Genomic DNA, 18,336 nt, shown 5'->3' on the forward strand with positions numbered 1-18,336 from the left:
TTTCCTTTTTTTTTTGGACGCTAAAATCAATATGTATTTGTTTTTTCAAGTTTTCCCCGATCTCGAGGTTTGTTCGACAGAGGCAAGGAAGTAAACACGGCAAGTGTGTCACAGTCCCCCCTCTTCCTCCTCCATCGAGCTCGCGCCAATCAGCACATCCCGGTGTGTACGTGACACTTCCCCACACACAACAGGGGTCATCAAGATGGTTGGCTGGGGACCGAAGCCAGGAAGGAGGGTCTTTGTGCCCCCGACCACTGATGTAATTTGTGGTGTGTATGCGTGAAAAAGAGACAGCTTCACACCTGCAAGCCGTCAAGAAAGATGAATAGCAGAAAATGAGAACAAACAACTGCACCTACAAGTCCGCCCCCGCCCCCGCCCCCGGGCGGTCGTCTCCGGTGGTGTTGGTGGGGAGGAGGAAAGGGGGGGGGATGAAGGAAAAGGGGGAGGGGCTAAAGCCTCAAACAACACCACAACAGACGGATCCACACCACAGCCGCAGTGTTGCACACCCTGCAACGCACTCCTGAGGTCTGGAAGAGCAGCTGTTCAACCAAGTTGTACCAAAGTTCAGAGCCAACTCCCCTTTTCGTTTTGTGCATGCCTGCACATGCACACAGACAGAGGCAGGCAGAGAGAGACACACGGACCAGTTCTTTGACATTATGTCACGACAGTAGCAGAGTAACACCAGAGCAAGAACCCAGAGGGTTAGAGAAATGGGAGAGGAAGGAGGAGGGGGGGGGCGCACCATACAACAGAGAAGAAAAGCGAGACACCTCGGGAATATACATATATATAAATATATATGCATAGATGTGTACAAATTCTATCACGGGCCCTCCCCCCTTCCAGTACACTGCGTGACACTGGCGCTGGTAGGTTACCCCCCATCCCTCCCCCTCTCCCCCTCCCTCCCCTCTGCAACCAACGGGAATTCGCCTTTTCGGGTTTTCGTTTCCCCTTCAAAGCGTTGCACCGTATTCCTCGTTTGGCGCGCGCGTTGTCCATCTCCACACAGTTCGTCGGCTCGACCCATTGCGGTCGTTGCGCGTTGGGGCCTTGACAAAGCGCGGGGGCACCAAGTCCACTGGGGCGAGAAAGCGACTACGATCGCTGGGGCACACGGAGACCGACGGGGCAGCAACACTAGTGCACTGTGGTGCGGGGCTGATAGAAGCCCCTTTATCGGCATCTTCCCTTCCAGCTTCGGTGGGTGATGACTGAGTAGACTTGGCAGCTTCCGAGGCGCGCTGACGCTTTGCTCCTAGTGCGGCAGCCTCGGCCACGAGCGTCGAAGAACGCGAAGCCAGCCGCACGGTGAAGTTGCTGCGGCACCATTGTGTGTCGGGGGGTCGCCTGTTTCTCGGGTTCGCAGAGGAAGGACAGTCAGCCCTAGTCTCCGGCGGGCGCGTCTCTCTTGTGCCGCGGTTCGCGTTGGCAGCGGACACGGCCGTCACTCGCTCAAAGCAGCTGTCTGGTGCAAAGCCGATGTGCTTTCGTTCCCGGGGGCTGCCCATTTCCTTGACTGTGCCACACACGCCAACTTCCGTCAGAGATGTCGAAGATGGTCGCTGAAGACTTGCACCCGCGGCATCTGGAGACATTGGGGTGGCGGTCACTGCACGTGTCAGACCATGCTCGGTGGAAGGGTGGCGATCACGACGCTGCTCTCTTGAACCTTCCTCTGTCATTGATACAACTGGAGAGGGGGCAAGCAGTGGGACAGACAGCGCCGTCGTGCTCATCTCGAGAGACCGTTCCAGCTTCGCTCTCAGCAGGAGAAGCAGCCGGTGCACATCTGCGGCCGGCATGAGGGACGCGCTGCGGCATGTTACTGCAGTGGGGGTACTTGACAAGTCTACACCCAACTCACCCCCAGCGCAAGAAAGAACCGTGCCATTGTTTGGCGCGCGAAGCTCGTCAGACAGCCTAGCATCACTTCTTCCTTTCCCAACAGAGAGGACGTAGTCGTGGCATTTTTGAACGAATGCCCGTCTGTTTAAACACAGCCGCTGAGCCGCATCGGCGCTGGCTCGCGCTGCTCCTCTTGCCTGCGCTTCAGCAAGCCAGCGTTCGGAACGGCTTCCGACCAGTTTTTTGACAATCTCCTGCTGCTTCGTCTGCTCTTCGGTTTCTAGTAACTGCTGAGAATGTAACTCCTGCCGTAGCGTCTCCGTACGCCGCTGCACCGCGCGGAGCTCGACCTGCGTCAAATGCTGTTCCTTCTGCAACGCACACACGAATTCGTACAACTCCTCTGCAGATCCAGGCTGGTGTGACATGGTTTGGCAGTGATGATTAAAGGGCTCCCCGTAAAACCACACGAGAATAGATAAAACAAGATTGGAGAAAAAAAAAGAGGGGCGCTGTGGGACTTGTTGGACGAGAGGCTGCGAGCAATCGCAGAATAATGTCGAGCGCGGCGCTGAAACAACCCAGCGCACCACGTCGATTATCTCACACCGGACGAACAACCAAAGGACCGCCCCCGCTTCCAGTGCGCTGGCCGTCTGCGGCTCTTTGAAAAAAAAATGTGCGAAAGGTGTCAGTCAAGGCTAGTCGAGGCGAGGTTACGAGACATCATCGGAATCCATCTCGATGCGATATGGTCGACAGGTGTTCACATATGCGGGTGCAAGCGTCACCAAGTGGGAGAGGTGGGGAGGGATGGAGGGAGGGGAGAGTGCGAAATCATGAATAACAGCACGCAGCTCTCTCAATGAAGTAATGGGGGCAGGGAGGCGTAGTGCAATTGTTTCCGAAGGTGAGACAGGCGTAGGAGACCACATCGATTTAAGAGGAACGGTGTGCCACTGGTGCCGCCACACCCGGCCTTCTCGCTTTTTTTTTTCTTCTACTCGCTGCCAGTTCACCGGTGTCTAAAAAGTGACCAGAGAGCAGGGGAGTGGCAAAGGGGAGTGGCGAAGGGGGGAAGAGGGAATGACGAAGTTCATCAGCTTCCTAGAGAGTACGCCGTGAGCTTCCTTGTGTTGCGCCTCCTGCTTTTGCTTGTGTCCACACTCGCTCTGTGCGCAAGAAGCATCGTGAGGAGGGGCGGGTGTTCTGACACCTTCTACATGGAGCATCCGCAAAAAAACAGTTGGGACACAACCTTCACCCTTCAAGAAATTGTGGCCAGATCCCTGTTTGATTATTGGCAGGCATTTGTAAAGGACGTGCGCGTTGCTACCCCGCTGTAGTTGGTCTCCCTCCACTAGTTTTCTAGGAAAGAGATGCCGCACCCTTCAACAGCGCCAGGGCCGCCTCTTGACACCAAACCACCTCACGACACAGATCAACCATCTTGGGCGGAGCATCGGCAGCGTACTCCCACTCAGCTGGAAGACTGTCAAGCGGCACGGTTGCGGATGCCTGGGGGGCACCACTGCCGCTGCCGGGTGCACCGGCCCCGCTCATGAGACTTTCCTCTGCCGAGCTGGAGAGCGCATGGCGCTGCAGAGCCCTCGTCACTATGCTTTGCCGCGCTCCCGTGATGTCACCGCATATGTTTACAACTGCCTTCACTCGGCACCATGGCTTCGTAACGGTCGATTTCTTTGACCTCAGGCCCTCCGTGTTTGTGACGTTTGTCTGTGGTGTGTGGATCAATAGTTGTGGATGCATCCCAGTCAAAGATGCATCCTGGACCGAAGCAGGTCTGGCTCGGGAGTGCGTTGCAGCCAAAGACAAATATGGACGTTCCCGGCGGCGGAGACGCTGTGAATATGTGTAATTAAGAGAGGTGACCAGCTGTGTGTCTTCGGCGGCGATGGAAGGGAGAGATCCATGAATGCCGCGAGAGCCATCGGCGACTTCGACAGAGTCCGAGTCGATCGTATCAGTGTCCGCATCGCTGAGCTCTCCAGTCGTCAGCGATTCAGCGGGCGCAGCCTGCAAAAGTGACCACACCGGAATCACAGACACCTGCGTCCCAAGCAAGACGTCCGCAGAACCGGCCCCCTTCAGAGGCTGGACTGCCCCTCCGGAGGCTGTCTCACCGAGTTCGCCCTCCCCACTCCTTTCATCTACGGTGCCTCCTGCGAGTGGCAAGTCTTGCGTGCTTAGCTTGAGCAACAGCGAGGGGTCTTCGAAGAAGGTTAGCTGGCCGCCCGATCCATCTGGCGCGCCAACAGCGTCTGCCCATTCCTCCGGTATGAGCGCAGGTGAGCACGGCGATTGCTGGAGACGAAATCGTGCAAACGAGACCCCGAACCGCGTCGGTGGTGCTGACCGCTGCGCGAGGGCGTCCCCCTCCCCCTTCGGTGCTCCTGGAGCTGGCACTCTAGCAGATGTGGGCCTTGGATGCTTGACGGATGCTGCCACCGCTGGCTGTTGTAAGAAAAAAAATGAGTGAAGCCCCAAGGAATAGCTTGGCCGCAGCGTCCCAAGCTCGTTTCGAGTGACCAGGGCGGAGACGTAGCACAGCATTTCCTCAAGCGGCATAGCCAACAGAGCAGCGATGTGGAGGTCTCTGCCCTGTGGCATGTCTGTAGACGGTGTGGGTACTGAGGGCAACAGACGTGCTTCTTCGCTTAAGCGATTCACATAGGCGCTAGATTGCTGCTGCGCTGCGGTGACGTACACTTGCCGCGAGGAGGCAACACCTCCACCCGGGTCGTCATGACGCGGCGGAAGGCACGAGAAAATCTTGTGAAGCGCGTTGGTCACGCTGCTTCGAGGAGGGCCACTTCCGTCGGTGCCGCGTCTGCGGGTGTTCTCGGCCGCGGCGCGGTCTGCGGCAGTTTGGGGCTCTGTCCTTGGCGCATTGGAAATCAGAGGAGCCGGAGAGTTGGTTACTGTGACACTCGCACTTGGTTCATTTCGTGTCTCACTTTGGGAGGCTTCCCGCAAAAGCAGCCGGCGCAGGTGTTCTGCGACGCCCAGCTGCTCGCCATCAGGCAAGTTACTGGTCCCCCCCGATGACGTCCTCTTGCCCGCGTTCAGTGTGTCTTCCAGTGCCGTCACCGCGAAGAGAGCATCGTGGAACGTTGATGTGTAAGGTGCAGTGCTGTGTGTACATACAAACACAAGAGCGGCAGTGAGTGGAACTGTTGTCATCGCTGAAGACGCTGGATCCCGAGAACGCGCCGTTGCCACAGTGGATTCGAGAAGGGACTGCACAGACTGCAAGGATGCCGACGTTTGCATCGACTGTGACGGGGACATGCGTGGAAACAACAGGCAAAAGGCCAAGGCATCGCCAACAGTGATGAGAAGCACGTCCATTACTGCCGCACCGGAGAAAGTGCCCTCGGCTTCCCCTACCCGCAATGGCCAGGAGATCCAGCTAAGGGCATCTGCAGCTGGCGCACTGGGACCAAACCCGCTACCATTTCGAGGTGCCGAGTAGCGGGACAGACGGTCTATCGCAGCAGCCGACACTAGCACCTGCTCCTCGTGACTGAGCAGCATAGTGAACTTTTCGGAGGCAAACAACAAGCCAGATGGCGAGTAAACGGCGACCAGGGGTGACATGCAGGCTTGTGCAGTTGACGGCGCACCACCGCCGGCGGCAGCGGTCGACTCCTCGATGCATTTCGAGTCTCCAACAAACCAAAGGTCGTGTAAAATGAGGCGGTGCAAATCGGCAGCCTGCTGTTTGCTCATGTGCCTCTCCCTGCCGGCCAACAAACGCGCGATCGCCCAAACCAGTAGTCTGCCAGACTCCTCTGCTGTGTGGGCTACGGCAGCCCAGCTGGAACTCTTCTTGAGGAGCTTCCCACCCTGTCGTCGCAAGTGCGAAACACAGTGCAGCAAGCCTGAGCGGCCACCAGACAACGCACCCGAGAAAGAGACGCCATGACTCTTGAGGTTCCATTCCGCCCGCGGAGCGCCGACATGCACGCAGCCCATCTCTTCAAGAAGAATGTCATGGAGCGATGATCTGGGGTCGGTGGTGGCGTTAGCAAAGCTTCTTGTGAGAGTGTATCCAGTTGTTTGAGTATTGGCCTCACCAAGACCGGGACTGGAGGCACGCGCCTTCCTGTCCCACTTCATTGCAGACGCGGAGAGCTCAAAGTGAATCGCCAGAAGGCTCAGCGGTACAACCCCTTGAGGTATAAAATACAGCAACGAGCGACGACGTAATGCAGCGGCGTAGCTCAAGGGGGGCCGCGCCGCCACCGAGGCAGAAATGGGGGACTCAGAGAGTGCGGTGGACGGTTGCACAGGTGACCTGTTGACGGGAGCGACTGCCGGTTGCGGTAGTGTGGGTACCGCCTGGCCCGACTCCGTTGCGGCTGTCATCCTTGAGGAAAGTGGCTGGACCGATAGCGCCTCCACAGCCCCGGCGGCTACCTCCTGGACAGCAGGGCAGCTCTGGGTGAGCTTGAGCAAAAACTGTCGGTTCGACGAGGTACTAACGCTGCCGGTGATGTCTTTCAGGGAGTTTTCCTTTCCTTGTGTGCGTGCAGCCCAGAGTGAGGGTGGCACGCGCTGCCCACCGTCATCTTCGCGTACGATAGCGGCCTCAGAAATCGCCACTTGCGTCAGCGGGGGCGGTGTGCGAGTGCAGAGTGCATCCAGCAAAACCTGCACGCCTCGCTCGTTCGTGCGTTCCAGGACTGAAAACACGCGATCAAGGAGCAGCAGCAGCAGTGGCGATGACGCCGCCTGCTCATTGTCGTCCTCATCACCAACGGCGACTGTCGTGATGCCAAGGTGGCCACCCAAGTCGCGTTGGTCGATCATGACACACGCGTTCACACACTCATCGGTGCCAAGGCCACCAGATAGGTCGTGGTTGCGCGAGCGGGATACGGCAGGGGCATTGTCATTGTGTGTGCTGAAGGTGTGAAGCTCCCGAATACTCAATGGAGATTGACAAAGCTGCGCCATTCCATTCAGTTGTGGGGCGCTCCGTCCATGGGAGGGAGCGACGTAGCGATAACCGCCACTGCACTCCACGCGAACCCACGACATGGCAACGCTACGACCTTGCTCGTCTCTCTCTCTCTCGCTTTGCTTGGCTCCTTGGGGGGGGGGAGGGGAGGGGGGGAGGGGGGGGGCAACGTGGAGTTTACGTGCCTGCGAAGCACTTTCTATAGGTATAGGGTGCGCTATTGGTTTGTATTAGTTCGTCTGAGTGTGTCGAGCTGTATCGCTGTGACGCCCCCCCCCCCACACTTCCCTTCTCGGCGAGTCGTTCACTTGGAAAATCGAAAACACGCGAAAAGAATACAACACAGCAACTGTAAAGAAAAAAGTGGAAGGATATAAAAGAAAATGAACTCGATTGACTTGTACACCACTTCGTCAACGCGTGTGTGTGTGTGTGTGTAGGGGAGGGGAGGGGAGGGGACACAATGGTCTTTTCTATAGACTTTTATATGAGTGACGATGATCGAAACGTTCCGTGCGTGCAAATGAGAAGAGAAGCAAACGAGACTATGACTCTTATCAACAGGCAACGTCAGGGGGGAAGGGGAGGGGGGTTAACCTGAGATACTGCGAAGACCCGCATTCTCAGGCGCGTCAGCTTGGCCTTTCGGGGAGGATCGCCGATAGACACTAACAAAGTAACGTGGCACGTTCCTCTGCGTTCAAGTGGAGGTGAGGGAATAAAAGAAGCGGCGGGAAATGAGTTGGAAGGGGGGGGGGGAAGGCAGTCCTGAGGAGGTATTCCAGGACACACACGCAGCGACGGAGCCTGAACACTTGCATAATGTACTTGGCCTATGCAGGAGGGAACGAGGGGGTGGGGCGCGTCGGTGCCAAGGCAGGGATGCACCAATAACACCAAGCCAAAGATATTTGCATAGACACATATATACAGACAACTACCAACTTGACTGGTCAGTTCGGAGGGGGAAACAAAAACCCACGCAGAACTACCCTTTCTGGTTTGTATGTGTGTGTGTGTGTGGATGTTGGGGGGGACGAGCGTGCTTGATTCAAGCAAATACGATACGGAGCCTATTCGATCCCAACACCTCCTTTCAACAAAAAAAAACAGGTAAAACACTCATGCGTGCACCTGGGCAAAAGAGAAGAGACCCCCGTTACAGATTGCACCTGTTCATCTATTTTTCCTCGTGTGCTCTATACCTGCCCCTTTCAGTAGGGAGGATGAGGGAAGGGGGGGGGGGAGCACCGCGTAGGTGTACACCGACATCCCTTGAAGTGCCACCCCCCCCCTTCCTCCTCTCGCTCTTCCCCCCCCCCCCGCCCTGCACGGCCCCGACGTGTACAAGAGTGAAAATTTTCGGTCAAACGATCATGGTCGCATGAGAAGAGAGGGCGGCACAGAACGCTTGAGGTCCCTCTACCATTCTTTGCGGGTACAGGAGATCCTCGTGCTTCCTCCTGTTGAGCTCTTCGCTGGCGTCCCCCTGATCGCACCAGGAGCACTCATGGGTCACGAAGTCGGAGAGAGAGACGGCACCGCACTTCGTTTTAGTGTTTCCCCGTTTCCCGCTTTTCTTCTAGTAGATGTAAGGAAAAAGTCGGTACTTCACAAGACGACAGAAGGCGCTCCAGTCTTCCCTGCCGTACTTTAGTTGCATGTGCTGCTCATCACGCAGTTGTCGATGCATGAGGAGGAGCCCAAAGTAGATGGGGTGGAAATACGGCAAAAGCTCCGCAGAGCCGCTAAACGCAGCCCAGCTGAGCGCCATCAGCCAGTCGCCGACATAATTTGGGTGGCGGCAGATGCCCCAGTAGCCGGAAATGATGAGTGATTTGCCCTTGGAGGTTTTCATGACGCGCAGGTGCTGCACGCGTGGGTCCAGTGGATTGTTGCGAAAGCGGTTCTTCTCCGTGTTGGCGCCGCGAAAGATGAGATAGCCTGCTAGGGAGAGGCAAAGGCAGAGGCACACATGCATAGGTGAGAGGTGCGCGGGGTGGTGGAGGAGGTACTTGGTTTGGAGCGTGTAGGTGAACGGCACCCATGCGAGGTCTCCGAAGCAGAGCATGAAGCCAAAGCCGTCTGTCACGATGTCCATCATGGTGAGGTTCCCCTCCTCCAGCAGCAGGCCGTCCAGCACATAGAACGACTCGAGTAGTGCAGTGAGGACAATGCTGGGCGTCAGGGTACCAATCTCGACGGACTTGCACACAAATGCCCAGTTGATGATGCTCCAACCGATAAGACCTGGACGCAGCTCACACATAAACTTCCAGTCTAGCGCACCAGTGCGGGGGTTCAGCTCACGGCCGACCCAAAAGTCATACAGGGCGTTCCCGCTGTTGCCACCGATGGCCGTGAGTACGGTGTGACTACGGTACGACGCCGCGTAGAGCACGACTGACATGACAAATGCAATGATAATGGCGCCGATCATGAGGGGGTGGTACCAATCGGCTATAGCGGCCATGTTCATGGTGGAGGTGCAGTGCAAGGCGAGCAGCACACCATGAGAAATAAGGAACGCATGAATGGCGTTCATGCGGTAGGCAAGCCGCTTGCCGTTGCGAAGTTCTCCGCCGTGAACGAGTTTGCCAATGGGGAGAATGGAGAACACAGCGTGGGCGGCGAGCCACGCAAGCTCGATGCCAATCGCCGCGGGCACCATCGGCCACGCGTTTTGGAACACCTCCTTCATCATGGCGGGCAGCTGCATGACTAGCATCACGCTACACAGCTCCCCAGCACAGAGACTGTTCAGTGCCACAACCAGTGTGGGGAGAAACACCACCATGAAGAGGCCACCAATCGGGCCGCCCCACTCGTAGGCGGTCGTGCGGGGCTGCAGATGATTTGCCTCGGATTTCAAAACGAGGTTTTTTACCTTCGCCATGGTGACACAGCAGGAGGGAGGAGGAGGGAGGAGAAGGTGGGAAGGAGGGGGGTAAAACACAATATTACGCAGTGAACCGTGTGAACAATATATATATATATATGATAATAATAATAATGTCTCAGGTTCCGAAACAAGGCGGATCCAGGGAGGAAGAGATGAACAAGCCAGAATGAAAGAAACCGCTTGATTCAAAGCACAGCTCCCTCACGATGATCCCTCTCTCCGGTAACTGCACACACCCACCCCCTCTCCACCCGAAATTGGACCAATGAGGAAGCGAAGTGGAAGCGTGCACTCCTGCACAACCGCAAGTCGAGAATAGCGGGCACCACTAAGAGAACAAGTAAAAAAAAAAGCCGTCGACTGTGATGGACGTCAATAATAATAATAATCGCACCAGCAAAACGACGTACGGCTGTAAGGGATGGTGTGACGGGAGGAGGAGGGGGGGGGGTAGGGGAAAGGGGTTCTAGAAACACGAACTTCTTTCTTGTTTAATTTCCCTGGATGTGAGGATGAGTGTTGAAAGACAGGAGAGAATTACTCAAGGAATTCGGCGCCGACAGCGACCAGAGAGAGATAGGACGTGGCCGTGTAGAGAAAACGAGGGAGAGGAGGAGGAGAAGGGGGAGGGGGAGGGGGACTGCGTATGCGCGCTGTGTATACCTTGGAGAGAAAAATCCAGGTACGAGTTTTTTTTTGAGGGGGAGGGGGAGGCGCTTCCCATCGCGTATCACCTTACACATATGCCGGTCGCCCAGCGTGCTTTGCCCACACCTTCAGAGGGTTCGAAAGTATGCAAAAGGCGCACGCCTACTCTCTCTTGTTCGCCAAGCAAAAACAAAGGAGGACAGGAGGGTATGGGGGGCGATGAGTAAGCGCTGCAGTCCTGCTGTGTGCAGGAAAAGCGGAATCCTTTTTGTTTTCGTGTGTAGTGCATAATACCTCGCCCATCTAAAACACCCACCGAGAGAAAAACGTACTCGCTCCTCGCCATCTCCCCCTCACGCGCCAACTTTCGGGTCAGACACCACCAGAGCAAGACCCAGGATGATCGACAAAGCCCCAGCCGCCCACATCGGCGTCACCTCCTCTGCGAAAAAGACAAGGCCGGCCAACGCACTCACAACAAAATTCATCCCTGTGTTCAAGATCTGGCAGACTGGCGTCGGACCCTGCGAAAGCGCTTTCAGGTAGAAGCGCCACATCGTCGCCGTAAGCAGAGCGTTCATCAGGAAAAAAAAGATGCGTACCAGCCACGGCACGACGGCCTCTACCATCTCCAGAGTCGCTACGTCGAGCTTCAGATAGAGGCCGCCGCTCCGCACTAGCAAAGGGACGCGCGCAGACTCGACAGCGAGCTTTCCAACTACACTGGAAAGCGCACCACAAACGCCGGCAAGAGAAGCGTTTACGAGAAACATCGGCTGTGACCCGTGTGTCGCTAATATGCGAGAGCGCATCGACACCTCTGCTGCTGGTGCTGGTGGTGGTGGTGGTGAGGGCTCAGGCGTCGCGCTACCGGCAGCGTACGAACGTCCTTCTGAAGCACTCTCGTGTACTGTCCATGTTTGACGCTCACGCAGTTGCATATTTGTATGTTTGCCCCGACTTGCGTACTAGACCAATGGGGTGCGGAGCTTCTGTGATAGGGGTCACACCTAGCGCAGAGCAAAGAGCAAAACAACAACAAAGAATGACGAGGCCCCTAGCGGTGTGTAGAGGCACCGGCATAGAGGGAGCGCAATGCGAGACAGTGGAAAGAGACAGGAGTGGATTCGGATGAAGAGCGAGGCTAGCCGTAAGAAGAAAAAGACGTGACAACCATGGTGAACACATCGGGGGGCCGTGAGACCGTGCCGTCAGATCAATATGCTCGATATTCACGAACATGTGTATTGCTGATGCTCTGCCGCCCTCCTCTTCCCCCCTTCCCCCCGCCCCCCCACAACGAAAAATAAAAATGGTTGACGCGACATTTTTTTTTCCTTTTGACACCCTCGTTTTCTCGGGGTTTTCTTTCGGAAGGGTGGTCCTTTCATCTTTACGTCTTAAGCGGTAACACAAAAACAAATAAGAAATGCAGATGAGCAGCGCCTCTCTCCCGCTCTCTCTCTCTCTTGTGCAAGGACAAAGCCCATATACATGACATAACCTTTACACGCGCATGCGAACATAAATTCTTTACATGCACAAAGAGGCGCCATCCACAACGCTGAAGTGGGCGCGCGGGCGCGCGCGAGCACACACACACACACACACACACACTCACAGTAAAAAGGATAACAAGGAAGACGTCTACATGCCAAGTGTGCGTCCCTCTGTCTGTCGTGTGCGCGTACGCGTGCAGGAATCTCAAAAAGAAATGGAAGTGAAAAGTAAATCGAAGAGCAAAGGATGCCCAAGCACCCGCACGAGTGGGGGGATGAGGGGAAACACACACAAAACAATAGAGAGAGAGACGAGGAGAGAGAGGTGTGTGTGTGCGTGCGTGCGTGTGAAATAAAACATACAAGGCTCCCCTCCCCCCCCCCACCCTCCCTTCCTCCCTTCCGCCTGGAGCACACAACTTTTCTAACAAAAAATTGAAAAGAGAGGGGAGGAAGCGGTGTGGACCGAAGACACCAAAAGCAACACCAACAAAAACGCCAAACAACACCGTATGCATACACACACACACACACGCGCCAAGGCCAATACACAGAGAGCCATGAACAGAGAAACGATCCAACGACGCAGCCCTCATCGGATTGCCTCTCTGTTTGCTCTTCTCATCCTTTTCCTTTTTTAATTCCCCTTTCAAATTGTAGTTATCTGTTTGGGCCTTACAGAACCGCGTACGGATCCCTGTAACGCATACCCCAGGTACACACCCACGCAAACACACGATTAACGGAGAGAGAAAAAATCACGTTAAAAAAAAAGTTTGAAAATGAGTAGGATCGAGGAGGAAACATCAAACTGTAACATAAGAAAAAAAAAGGGAGGGGGAGGCGAAGCACCCCCTCCCCCTCCCTAACCCCAAGGTAAGTAGAGATGTGCTGTGTGCAGGTGTGTTGCGAACTGACGCTCAAACATACATGGCTCTGTCGATACTGCTGAAGGCGCTCTTTTTTTGTTTTTTTCCTCCTCCTCCCCTCCCATCTCTCTCTCTCCTCCGAGGGCAAACTCCTCGTGATCGTAGCTTCACCTTAAGTGACGCATACCTCTAGAAGCGGTAGACCATCTCCTTCTGGTAGCCCATGTCGCCAAGAAAGCCGGAAACATCTGCCGCGTTATTCAGCACCGCACCGGAAGGCTGATACGCGAGGCCGCCAGACATGGCGCGTAGCACCATGGGTGCTGCACCAACCACCTTCACCATCATCGGGTCAGGCCCGCAGACGAGAAGCAGGGTCGAAGGCGATGGCTTCGGCATCGTTGCTTGTAACATCGGGATGTCGATGTGGCCTTTGAAGCCCTGGAAGTAATTCTTACCATCCGGGCTTGTACTTGGTTGGCTCGCCAAGTCTACCGTCAGCGGCGCGCCCTTTTTGTAGACTGGGTTCGGAATCATGTTGGGATCATCGAAGCCGTCCACAGTGTAGAAAATCTGCAACCGATCTTTGTGCTCGCGAGCCTTCTCGTCCAACATACCTTTGAGGAGGATCTTGTTCTCAGAGCGGTTAGCAAAGAGCATGCTTATCTTGGTCGAATCACCCTCCGTGTCTAGAGAGGCGTTCATGAACTGCAGAATGGGGCACAGCCCTGTGCCGCCGCAGATCATGCCCACATCGGACCAGCGATTCTTCTTGTACGTCAGCTTATACTGCACGACGCGGAACAGCAGCGACTCGCCGACGTTCATAGAAAAGAGGTGCTCGGTGAATCGGCCCGGTCTCTGCTTTTTCACGAGCAGATCGAAGTAGCCCTTCGTCCCGTTCGGCGTGATCGGGGTGTAGAAACGCATTGGCTGATCCACCATGTTTGCGCCCTCTTTAAAATGGGCCTGTAATGTGCTGCAGGGCATGAGGTTGAAGGAGTCGCTCGGGTTGTTTAGCAGGAAGCGGAAGATGGCGACATCCTCAGCCAAATTCAAAACTTCGCCCAGCACAAAGGGCTTGAATTTGATGGTGAAGACATCCTTGTTTGCTGCACACTCTGCCGCCATGCGCTGGGATGACGCATAAGCGTGAAACGCAGCGCCGAGGGCGGTGGCTGCACCAAATGTGAGGAACTTGACCATGACGACTCCGGGGATGGTGAGGGATTACTTGATCTGCTAAATATGATCCGCTATGCTTCCAATTCTAAAGACTGTCTCTCGCTCTCTCTCTCTGTGTGTGTGTGTGTGTGTGTGGCTATCACCGGTTGCCAATATGTTTGATTTGGTCGACTCTCTCTCTCCCCTCCCCCCTTTTCCCCCACCATGAGCGAATCAAACACACAGACACACAACTCTGTACTTATCAAAACAATGATAAGAAATAGGCGAGAAGAAGAAGGGAGGAGGAGGACGACGACGACAAAAACAAACGGAAAAAAATAAAGAGCGTTGCTGCTGCTGTTGTTTTCTGTGGCGGCGGTAGTGTGGAAGGGTGACGAGGGAGGGGGGGGGGGACGACACGCGAAAGCAGCAACAACAACAATCGACACACGGGCACTCGAAAGACGGCGCCGCGGGAACGAAGAGGGTAGAGTGAGGAAGGAGGAGAGCGCGCAAAAAAAAAAAGAAACAGTCATGAAGAGAACATAACAAGAGCGAGAGGAGGCCGGCAGCGACACGAGTGGCCGGAACTCCGTCTTGTGAGATAGGATGCGACCAACACAATAGGAACGAAGGCGAGTCGCATCACAAAAAGAAGAGGGTGCCCGCGCGGGAAGAGAGAGGGGAAAGAAGGGAAAGGAAAGCGTGGTGTGGTGCGGACGATGAGGTGTGCAGGAGCAAGTAGGGGAAAGGTGATCAGAATTGCACCGCCGCCTTCACCTCCCTCCTCCCCCCCCCCTTAGAGAGAAGAGGTCAACGGAGATAAAAGCGGCTGGGGAGGAGAGGGGCACAGGAAAGAAAATCTACAAAATGTCGGGAGTGTTTGCTGTAAGAATCCCGCTTTTCTTTCCCTCTCTCTTTCTCCGCATTTCGCTCCCACTGCGACGCACCCACGCCGTGCTGTCCGGACCGACGCCAGCAATAACCAGCCCGGAAGTGGATAGGCTCAGTCCCTCTGCCATCGTCTTTGGCGATTCCCCATACACGCACCCATGCACCGACAGCATGCGCACCGCACCTCCTTGCCTTTGACTTTTGTGTTATCCTCGCTGGAGAGGACGTGGGAAGAATCCCTCATCGTTGTCACTTGAAACGTCCTTCGCTTCTTCCCTCTAGTGATGTCTGCTGGCTGGTGTGTTAGCTAACGTTACCTGCCCCGATATGTACGGGTGAATGTATGTGTATGCGTGAGTCACACTTTTTTTTTCCAGTTTGGGTGAGTGCACGCACAACAACCACGAAGGTAAAAGGGAAAAAAAAAAGAAGGAAAAGGCGCTTCAATGGAGAATGGCTTCACTGACTGCCAAACTTTTCTGAGTTTTGCACCTCTCAGTGCGCGTGTGCGTCTTTACTTATTTTTGGGGACATGTGTTTGTGTATGCACGCGCACATCTCCTTCACTCTGTGCCGTTCCTCCCCCCCCCCCGCCTCTCCCTTTCACATTTAAAGACAACAGTCATCACCGGATACAACGGCAACGCCTCACCACTTCGCCATTCACAACGCCACAACGACCGCGTGTTGTTCCCTTCTTCCCTTCGCCTTGACATACTAGGCAGCCTTCCCAAGCAGACGATCCAGCTCCAACTCGAGCGCCGCTGCAAGCGCGGAGCAGCACTGCAATGCACACAACTGCCCGTCGATCATGCGCATCGTACCCTCAATCTCACTGAGTCCTAGCATTTCACTGCGGGCTTGGTTATGTTGGCGAACGACACGTCTCACCTTCTCCTCCACACTCTGAACATCCTCCAACAGCGCTATAACGTTATCGTACGTAGCAGCGCGCTGTTGGTCTACGCTTCGAGGGTCTGCTGAATGGAGCTGCTGCTGCTGCTGCTGCCGCTGCTCCCATTGCGCGTAGTATGGCTGTATTTTGTCTTCGAGGGATTGCAGATACTCCGAGAGGGTTGTTTGCCGCCGTTTACACTCAGCCAAAGTCGCCTCAGTGTTTTTAGCCATTGTGACGGCATCCCGAACAGCTGACTGTACCTCAGCTAACTCTCGTCCACGTGCCATAATCTGCCGATCTCGGGCGACGACGTGGCGAGCGAGATCCGCGAAGTGCCGCTGATCTAGTGCGACGTCAACGTCCAGCTTGCGCAGAACCGCGCCAAGGCTCTTTCCGGCGAATTCCTGAGAAGGCGAGGCGGCGGTAGCCGCTGCGGGAACCGGTGGCAGGGCTGCCTCACTTTTTTTAATGGATGATGTTGCACCCGCCGTTGTGAGCAGGGCGTTTCCACCTGTCGTCGCTGCCAGAGAAGACACCGTGGCTGCTGCAGAGGCTGTGGAATCAATGGGCTTAGTTGGGTCAGACGACCCCGCCATAGCCCCAGGTCCTCCAAAATTGAAACCACCACTAGTGGCAGGCGAAGGCGCAGGTGTAGCAGCAGCAGCGGTCAAGGATGAAGTCGTCGCTGCCGCACCAAACCCTGCCGTTGCAGGGGTTGTAGCAGGAGTGGTTGTAGAGCTCGGTGCCGAACCACCAAAACCAAAGCCGCCAGGAGATGCAGTGGCAGGAGCTAGTGTCTTGTTCGCCGTTAGAGCACTAGTAGTCGTGGCAGCACCGCCTACATTGAAACCGCCGGCTGTCGGGGGGGCAGTGGCTGCAGCTCCACCGAAATTGAAGCCACCGCCGACAGCGCCACTCGTGGGCGCTGGTGACGCGTTTTTGTCACCAAGGCTCGCTGTGGCAGCAGCAAACCCCCTGTTTCCTGCACCACCGGCCGAGGAAGCGGCATCAGGGGTGCCGCTCGTGCCGTTGTTGAGCCCGAACCCTCCGCTGGCAGGTGCTGTGGCTCCTTGCGAAAAAGGTGTAGGCGCGACTGGCGTCGGCGTCGCTGCAGCAGCAGCGCCACCGAATGGCCCGAAGCCCGCCGATGCCGTTCCGGGCGAAGCTGAAGCAGGAGGTGCGGCGGTAAAGTTCAACGCTCCTGGTGTCGGTGACGTACTCGCTGAAGCGGCAGCAGCAGCCGCGGCAGGGGCAGCACCAGCGAGAGGGGCAGGGGTAGTGGCACTCGCATTTGCGCCGAAGCCGCCAAACGGGGCGGCCACCGTGCTTGGGGTGGTACCGCCGAAGCCTCCCCCTCCAAAACTGGGTGCAGCCGGGGTACTCGTAGTGCCAAACGGCGTGAAGGCTCCTGGGGTGGTGGTTGCCGGCGCGACCGTCGGAGCAGTTGTGCCAGGACCGAATCCGCTACTGCCAAAGGGCGCCGGCGTGCTCGCCGGGGGCTTCAAGCTGGTTGAGAAACCGCTGGTAGATGGGGCGAACGAGGATACTGCACTACCAGCGCCAAGCCCTCCAGATCCGATAGTCGACACAGCCGGCGTTGGTGTCGATACGGCTGGAGCCGATGCGCCAGCACCAAAGCTGAACCCCGAAGGCGAAGCCGAGCCGGGAGCTGCGTTGAAACCGCCAGCCGCAGCAGGCGCTGCACCTCCGACGCCGCCTAAAGTGAATCCCCCAGCCGGTGTTGACGCACCGCCAAAACCCGACGTTGCCGAATTCGCGAAGGCGTTGAATGCCATGGTGTGCGCACGCTCCGGTGTCTATAGCCGCTGCCTCTCTGTGTGTGTGTGTGTGTGTGTGTGTCTGTGCGTGTGTTGTCTCCTCTCCTTTATTTTCGGTGCTCAGGGTGCCTCGTCAAGGCCACACGTGCAAGAAAACCTGTGCGCGTTTGTTCGAGCTGTAGTCGCCCCTCGCGCTTCTGAGGGATGCGTGTGTGTACGATGTGCAGGTGCATGAGAATCGGCATCACGAAGTCATGAAGACCGCACAAAAAAAAAGCGGGGGGAGGGAAGGGAAAGGAGGGACAAGCGAGATGATAGAGAGAGAGAGCATAGAAAACGAGGGGCACATTGGTGAACCCCCTCCCTGTGGTATCAGCGCCGAAGTGAGAGGGAGGAAGAGGGGAGAGCCAGAGAGAAGCAAGCACGCAGGCTGCCTAACGAAACGTCACGGAAGGCGTTCGAGTCGGGTGTTGGCCCTCCCCAATTTCCGTATAGGAAAGGGGAAGGGGTACGCATGCGTGAATGCACTCGGGTGAGCTCTAACAAACAAACCCAAAGGTGTGCTTAGGTCGAGGTGGAGGAGAGGAGCAGAGTACACGACGTCTGTGTGTGCATGGCAAGGGGGGGGGGAGTCTAACGTACTCCTCTTTGAGGATTCCTCCACTCACAGAGATGGAGAACAAAGTCGACACCTGATCATGAAGAGTTCCTGTGTGTGTGTGGGGGGGGGGGGGCTCGCAAATACGCGAAACAGCAAGAGAATGGGGAGAAAAAAAAAGCGATAAAACCACTCTCTTGTGGGGATCCACTTCGAGCGCATCAATTACACGTCAG

At 56.1% G+C, this 18,336-nt stretch overlaps 6 protein-coding genes across 6 annotated transcripts; all 6 read right to left on the reverse strand.

The window, feature by feature from the left end:
- Nucleotides 1-968: 968 nt before the first annotated feature.
- Nucleotides 969-2,288, reverse strand: JKF63_02592 (uncharacterized protein; the record flags this gene model as incomplete). The annotated part of the gene is made up of 1 exon (XM_067898617.1): nt 969-2,288. One exon carries the CDS (start codon nt 2,286-2,288, stop codon nt 969-971), a length of 1,320 nt encoding a protein of 439 aa, XP_067754774.1.
- Nucleotides 2,289-3,228: 940 nt separating this feature from the next.
- On the reverse strand, nt 3,229-6,927 carry JKF63_02593 (uncharacterized protein; the record flags this gene model as incomplete). Its single annotated transcript, XM_067898618.1, has 1 exon — nt 3,229-6,927. The coding sequence occupies one exon, from the start codon at nt 6,925-6,927 to the stop codon at nt 3,229-3,231; it is 3,699 nt and encodes a 1,232-aa protein (XP_067754775.1).
- A 1,502-nt stretch (nt 6,928-8,429) lies between these two features.
- On the reverse strand, nt 8,430-9,743 carry JKF63_02594 (uncharacterized protein; the record flags this gene model as incomplete). The annotated part of the gene is made up of 1 exon (XM_067898619.1): nt 8,430-9,743. One exon carries the CDS (start codon nt 9,741-9,743, stop codon nt 8,430-8,432), a length of 1,314 nt encoding a protein of 437 aa, XP_067754776.1.
- A 1,007-nt stretch (nt 9,744-10,750) lies between these two features.
- On the reverse strand, nt 10,751-11,209 carry JKF63_02595 (uncharacterized protein; the record flags this gene model as incomplete). The annotated part of the gene is made up of 1 exon (XM_067898620.1): nt 10,751-11,209. The coding sequence occupies one exon, from the start codon at nt 11,207-11,209 to the stop codon at nt 10,751-10,753; it is 459 nt and encodes a 152-aa protein (XP_067754777.1).
- Nucleotides 11,210-12,954: 1,745 nt separating this feature from the next.
- Nucleotides 12,955-13,971, reverse strand: JKF63_02596 (uncharacterized protein; the record flags this gene model as incomplete). The annotated part of the gene is made up of 1 exon (XM_067898621.1): nt 12,955-13,971. The coding sequence occupies one exon, from the start codon at nt 13,969-13,971 to the stop codon at nt 12,955-12,957; it is 1,017 nt and encodes a 338-aa protein (XP_067754778.1).
- Nucleotides 13,972-15,543: 1,572 nt separating this feature from the next.
- JKF63_02597 (uncharacterized protein) lies at nt 15,544-17,520 on the reverse strand (the record flags this gene model as incomplete). Its single annotated transcript, XM_067898622.1, has 1 exon — nt 15,544-17,520. The coding sequence occupies one exon, from the start codon at nt 17,518-17,520 to the stop codon at nt 15,544-15,546; it is 1,977 nt and encodes a 658-aa protein (XP_067754779.1).
- Between the last annotated feature and the right edge of the window lie 816 nt (nt 17,521-18,336).

The sequence above is a fragment of the Porcisia hertigi genome, chromosome 32 (genome assembly GCF_017918235.1).
Source record: "Porcisia hertigi strain C119 chromosome 32, whole genome shotgun sequence".
NCBI classification, from domain to species: Eukaryota; Euglenozoa; class Kinetoplastea; order Trypanosomatida; family Trypanosomatidae; genus Porcisia; species Porcisia hertigi.